Source organism: Etheostoma cragini, chromosome 8, assembly GCF_013103735.1.
Source record: "Etheostoma cragini isolate CJK2018 chromosome 8, CSU_Ecrag_1.0, whole genome shotgun sequence".
NCBI lineage: Eukaryota > Metazoa > Chordata > Actinopteri > Perciformes > Percidae > Etheostoma > Etheostoma cragini.
The window spans coordinates 27,305,048-27,311,835 of NC_048414.1; the positions used below are offsets into that span (position 1 = coordinate 27,305,048).

The 6,788-nt window shown below is 38.9% G+C and overlaps 2 protein-coding genes across 4 annotated transcripts in view; one reads left to right on the forward strand and one right to left on the reverse strand.

The window, feature by feature from the left end:
- The window catches only part of LOC117949383 (immunoglobulin superfamily member 22-like), a 19,199-nt gene extending 16,503 nt beyond the window's left edge, over nucleotides 1–2,696 (reverse strand). For 2 of the 3 annotated variants that reach the window (XM_034879596.1, XM_034879594.1), the window contains exons 1-2: nucleotides 2,286–2,696; nucleotides 547–761 (exon numbers count right to left, since the gene is read on the reverse strand). In XM_034879596.1, coding sequence (XP_034735487.1) covers nucleotides 547–730 — 184 coding nt within the window. In that variant the 5' untranslated portion in view covers nucleotides 731–761; nucleotides 2,286–2,696. Of the gene's footprint in view, nucleotides 1–546; nucleotides 845–2,285 lie in introns of those variants that run through there. The other variant, XM_034879595.1, reaches the window with a different exon arrangement.
- Nucleotides 2,697–5,022: 2,326 nt separating this feature from the next.
- The window catches only part of b4galnt4a (beta-1,4-N-acetyl-galactosaminyl transferase 4a), a 150,212-nt gene continuing 148,446 nt past the window's right edge, over nucleotides 5,023–6,788 (forward strand). The window contains exon 1 of the mRNA XM_034879791.1: nucleotides 5,023–5,037. The gene's annotated coding sequence lies outside the window, so the exon portion shown is untranslated. The remainder of the gene's footprint in view (nucleotides 5,038–6,788) is intronic.

Genomic DNA, 6,788 nt, shown 5'->3' on the forward strand with positions numbered 1-6,788 from the left:
GCTTTGCATAGTTTGTCCACCAGAGGACGCTCTACAACGTCCCTGTTGGCAACACTGATTGTTATTTTTTTTGTTAATGTGTTTTTATTCCAATAACTTTAAGTTCCATATCTTGAGTGTGTATTTTTATACATTTTATTTATCAGAACTTTAATATATTTGGATGTTCCTCTGTTCTGTTGTGACAACAAAACTAATTATTATCATGTTATTTGAGTGAGAACTCATAAATAACTACAAATAATTAACATTAGGGAAATGATTGATTATGTTCTGTCAATATCAGCCGATATATTGGCATATCAGATTTTGAAAATAACTTAAGTATTGTGCTTAAAAATCCTTTATCGGTCGGGCTCTAATAAAAAGAGTATACAGTGGGACAGGGAGGTTTAACCATATTATATACATCATTTATGCCACATTTGCTTATTGTAAGGATCATGACTCTAATAGAGGATTCTTCATGTCATGTCTTATAATTTAGAAATTTGACATTAAGCATGGCAGGTTGGGAAGAAGAAGATCTGGGTGGATGAGTCCTACCGTCCGTGGTCCTCGACAAGCGCTGCGAGACTTTTCGCAGCTTGTTGGAGCTCATGGAGGAGGTAAAGGTGGAGGAGGTGGATGATGAGGACATTTGCATTTCTGACATCTGCCTCGCCTGACCCATAGGCTCTTCCATCTGCTCCATTCTGCCCCCAGTGGCCTGAAACAGCTCTGCTGCCATGATGATGACGTGACGGTGTTGTTGATGGTGCCTGGTTTTAACAAGACACAATTAGAGATGGGGAATGATAGTTTAGGCAGAAAATACTCATTTGACTCCTAATTGCACAGGGTCTCGTTGTGTGTAGCAGCTTTTAATCCTGATTTATTACATCCAGTAGATAAAAGGGACCAGAGGGACATGACATGGGACAGTCCTAACCATCCTCTCTAAATTCACATACCGATACAGCTAATATCATATAGTTTACTCAAATAGCAAAGAAAAAAGGAGAGTGTTCGGAGCACACATTGTGCATGCCTACTTGCATGTGTAAGTATTTGGATGCCTTTGCTCTATCCTGGTGGCAACTGGGTTTTTGTTTCCAAAAGCCCACACCAAAAATGATAGAAACACACCTCCCTCCCTCTGCTCGCCTCGTGCCCTTTCCTTTCCTGTCATAGTGCTCTTGTCAAACATAAAGTAATCCACACACACGCTGTGTGAGATAAAACGTTTTGTTTGTATCACTGATGAACTATGCTATTTTCCTCCTGCACTGAATTTAAATTTCTTCATTGTGTGTGTATGTGTGTGTGTGAGCTGTGCATTGGTGTATATGTGCATCGTTGCCTGCACAGGATGTACCCAAATCCTTTTTTGATACTGGAATTATTTCATGGAATAGTCTTCTACTTGATAGTAAAATGGCAAGACCGAAAAGGGATTTTAAATATAAGTTAAGGTCTAAGTAGAAGCTACACAGGGTAATTTATTTATATAGTGTTTTATGTGGTACTTTTGATGTGTAGTTTTTAATTATTTATTATTATTATGATTACTATTGTTCTTATGGTTCTTATTATTACTCTACCATTAGAAGGGCAGTATGTTTTGCATGTGTTGTATGTCCTGTTCTCTTCCATCAGGGACCATGTTGGAAAAAAGTGTTATAACATATGTTACCAACATATGTTATCCTTTTTGTTTTTCTATATCCATAAATGAACCAAACCAAAAGCCAGTGTCAAGCGCCATCTCTTCTTCTAATTAAAATATCTCACTTACTACTTAGTGCTAAAACAAAACTCACATGAAGCTCAGTGTGCAAGATTATGTCTCTATTTGTGAACCCCTATCAAACTATAGAATAGATTTTTTTTTTTAATTATTAGCCTGGTTTTAAGATATAAATATGACTTCACAAGCCAAAGGAACAGTTAACAATTAAAGATTAGTCTCTGAATGGAAAATGTAGCAAATAAACTACATGTGGATGTGAACTAACTGGATCCCTAAGCGTTGATCCCAACCAAAGTTTTCATGCGACCACAGCTAACTCTTTGATGGTTCGACTCTGCAGTCTGAGCAGTAAGTGACTGGAAGCTACAAAGTGCTGGTTCCGGTCTCACTATAAGTGGAAAACAAGAACATCTTTTTTTTCTCTACGCCTCTTTGTTCTGTGTCCTTGATCTCTCTCTCTCTCTCTCACAGCACACAGCACAGCAAATTGTAAAATGCCACCTTTGGCTCTAATATTTCAGAAAAACCAAGACACACAGCCAACCGCACTTACTTGTTACAGCAAAGTTTTCCACAGACTTAGTCAGCACCCCAGGTTTAACTGCTAGTCCAAATTTTCCCTTTTTATGAGGATCCTAATCCAGACAATGCTCCCCTCTCAGTAGGTTCCTGACAGCTCGGCCTACACAGCTTTCTTGGTTCCTTTTTGGTGGCTCAGCCAAGGTTGAAGCACTCTTTTTAACCACCTGCTTAGTCCTGTCTCTGGACAAATAAGGCTCTGATCTGTGCCGTGCTTGTTGGGCCAGCCTGTCCCGGCTGGGCCAATACTTCACGCTAATGTTCCCCCACGGGTCAGATAGTTTAAGCGTCCACTGTGGGCTGTCTCGGGCTAGTATTTAAGAAATGGAAATTCTCCAAAGAGAATGTGGTGATGGAGAGCTTCTAGGCTCTGGCTCTGATGTACATCATCATTGACAATCTCTCCGGCATGCACACACTTTTACATGCACTAAAACTGCAAGTTGTGATGGGTTAAAACAATAATCCATAATTACCAACAATATTCTCATTATCTGTCAAGCACAGATCTTTGGGTTGTGGTTATCAACTTGACAGCTTCTCCAATGCATGATGAACCCACTGTGCAACCCATTAGTAATTATTAGAAATCTTTTCATTTTTTCTTTTTTTACACATTTTGCAGGGCGCTTTTATGTAATTCTAGCCGTTTTTGTCTTAAAAATTCAAAAATTGTCCATGCCATTTTTCCCAAGTACTTTTCATCACAGAGTTTTTGCCTGTCAATCAAAAAAAAACGAGCGAAGCCAGTTAATGCGATAGGCTGTCTGCTCATTATCATCCAGCCAATCAGGATAAAAAAGTAGTACCTCATAGTTTTAAAATTTCCCAGATCAGCTCAGCTTCTCAGTGGGAGATTCTTGACATGCTAGCAAATTAGCTTTGTTATGACTAGGCGTGCACATTGCATTGACTGTATATTACTATATTGTGTTATTATTAAATATTACATTCATATTTACAGTCTGTGAATGCTCGTCAGCTAGGACCAGCCAGGCACATGACCCCTCTCGTGCACGTAAGGGGTTCCGGTTTGCTGCCACAAATGAATTCTTCCAAATGTAAGTGTCTCCCGTTGACAGGTGTCTCCTGAGGTTTTCAATGCAGAAAAGAACATAAAACGACGAATTTGGTGGCAAAAAAAGCCCTAAAAGATCATACGAAAAAGGGAAATGAAAATGCTTTAACTACAGAAAATTGATCAGGGAACACTAAGGTCTATATAAAAGAGACTTCAGATACAGTAGTAGACAACCAATAAGGCCTAAATAAAAGCATTCAAATAGCACCATGTCATGGGACCTTTAAGAAATGCATTGTCACTTATTTTATCCGTGATTTATCTACCCTTGATTACTTATGTCTGTGTTTCCTTGAAAGAGTAGATAATGGAGCAGCAATGCATCATGCATGTGGGTTACTCCCCTGGTTGAGCATGCAACATGCAAAGCTCAGTCCTTGCTGCAGCAGCTGAGGGTTCAATTCCAGTCCTTGGCTGTTTGCTTCATGTCATTCCTCCTTTCTGCAGCACTGTATTAGCTATTAGATGCTAGTCATAGTTAGATAACTGATATTATATTTTGAGTCTTGCTGTACTTCCATCCTCAATGCTAAATTCCTCCTTGCCCTTACCAACTTCATCAGGACATATTCCAGGTTTTTCACAAGGAGATAATGACTGCTGCTCATATTTGTAGATTAGATTCATTCAACACTACTCCTCCACCTCAAAAAGCTCTTTGGGAGGAGCAGTTAGATGTACCACGTGCAGTACCTGTTGACTAAATGCTCTGGCCCTGGCTTTTATGATCTCCCATAACGTTGCTATTGAAATTGAGAAAATGTTCCTTGTTTAACGGGCTTGAGACAAGCTCAACATTGGAGCTGGGTAATGCATGAATTTATTATTTCACGTCTGGGCTTCTTGTCATGAATAAGCTCTTTGAGCAGACAGCAGGGAGCACTTAAGTCTGATTGTTTGATTTGAGATATATATATATATATATATATATATATATATATATATATATATATATATATATATATATATATATATATATATATATATATATATATATATATATATATATATATATATATATAACTATTTTACATCTATATGGAGTGAGAGAGTGTGATAGAGAGAGAGAGAGAGAAAGAGAAAAGAGGGGTGAAAGGCATAGAGAGCCCCATTTGCATTACTTTTCTTTAATCCTCTTTGCACTACACCTTTTTGGCATACTAATGACGAAGAAATGACCTAGATTTCTCTCTTAGCACAGTCATACAGCCCAAAACATAATGAATGAATGAATGAGTTGGTAGAATTTCATTTTGTGCGATTGCTGTTTTTTTCTTCTGTCAATCTGTTTTTTTCTGCCATCTAAAAAAGAGGACACACAGGGCTATTTTCTCTTGATGAAAGACATAAAGTAGTTGCTTTGATCCCAGTTGTTGGTTACTTTAGTAGCTTCATGATAAAGACAATCTGTGCTTTGAGGGAAAAAAAGGCCTGACTATTGTACAATGCACACTTCCTCTGGACTGTATTCTCAAAATAATAGAAAACTGAAGAAGATTTTACAGCCAATATAACACCGGCAGCTGAGCTACTGTTGCTGTGTTGTTCATCGTTGATACTTCACCTGTTCAGATGGGATTGTAACTCACGGCAACGCACAACGACACCAGTGACACTATCTATTCCAGTAGCTGCAGATCTGTGGGTGAAAGCTTAATGTGGACTAGTGAGCGCGTGTGCGATTGTTCCTCGGACTTTTTGTAGACAGAGTCAGAGAAAAACGACAGCAGCTGTTGCTGCGTGATATCAAACGCTCCGTCTGAACTGCACATCCTCGGAGAGATCTAACTTTCAGATCTGTCTGACTGGATTTGGAGATAACAGCTGCGGAAGAGTGCATGTCGTTGGTATGTGTGTGTGTGGGATGCTGGGCGGGGGGTGAATTTAGAAATGCTTAAAAGTCTCAAACGTTTAGCTTGTGAAACTCATAAAAACATATTTACCATTTACTTTGTGTATGCATGTATTTGTTGGTGAGGAACATATACTACTGGACTAATTGTACTAGGAATACTGTCATTTAACCAAAAAGAAAACACATTCCCCATTTCTTCTAGAAGTATAATCTCCTCTCCCCTGAGCCGTGCTCTCCCCTCTCTACTCTCTACTCCTCTTTTTGCCCCAATCCTCCTCATACCTTCACTTGACCTCTCCCAATCTTCTGTTTCCCTCCTGGAGGAATGTTATTTCCCCAGAAGGAAATTCAAAAGGGCAAAGCGGGGCAGAAAGAAATGCCACTCCACACCTGTTCAGGGAGGAGGAAGCTCCGGCACAGAGGGCCGGCAGAACTGATCCGGCGGGATGCAGGAAGCAAAACCCCTTAATCCCTGTGACATTTTAGCTCAGACCTCTTTTCAAAGCCTGTGAGCTGCTGTGCTGCCTGGGAGAAAAAAAAAGAGGGTTGGAGGAGGCGGAGGAGAGATGCTTAGCAGAGACTAAAGGGAGGAAGGAAGTCTGATGGACGGAGGGACAGACAGCCGGGGAGAGACCGACAAAGTCAGACAAGCGTTGCATTAGTAAAAGGAGATCTGTTTTTTTAAAGCTGCAAGTCTTGGATCAGATAACTTTCTTATGAAAGCAGTGGCAGCCAAGCCTGCACAATTCAGTGGAAAACATAAATCACAATTATTTAGCTTAGAATTGATATCACAATTATTTGGACCGTGACAAAACCAAACAAATTGGCAGTACCAAAATAAAAATTAATTTGGCACTTATAGCCCGTTGAACATCACCACAAGTGTGTACACATAGAGGCTCCATTGAGGAGAAGGGAGAGCATTAAAACCTATTTTATATAGTCTGTGTTAAAAACTTACAGAAGAAAGTAGTTTGTGGAATCAGAAATACTTCATTGATCCCCAAAGGGAAATTCTGTGTTACAGTTGCAAGAGTATATAAATATCAGAGTAGAAATATAAATTAAAAAAATATATAAAATAGTCCATGTGTGATTTATTGTATAATACTGTTTGCTATATGTTGTACACTTATCTATCTTTGCTCTTATTTTTGCTGTTGCAAACCGCAACTTCACCACTATGGGACAAATAAAGGTTTTCTTATCTTATCTTATCTCATCTTATCTTATTTTATCTTATCTTGACTTATCTTATCTTAAATAAAGAAATCTAAGGAGTGTGGATATGTATGCTATTTACATAGTTAAAGGATTTTTTTATGATGCAGTGTTTACATAATCTGTAATAATAATTGAGTTGCAATGGTGAAAAAGTAATAATGACGCAGTCGGCTCGTAAAATGAAAAGATAATCAAAGTCATCAAAAAAGAGATTCAGGGTGAATCGCGATTTTAAAACGATTAATCGTGCAGGCCTGGTGGCAGCATCATCTTCTGTGTTCAAAACTGCCATCACACTCTAAGATGATGCCCCC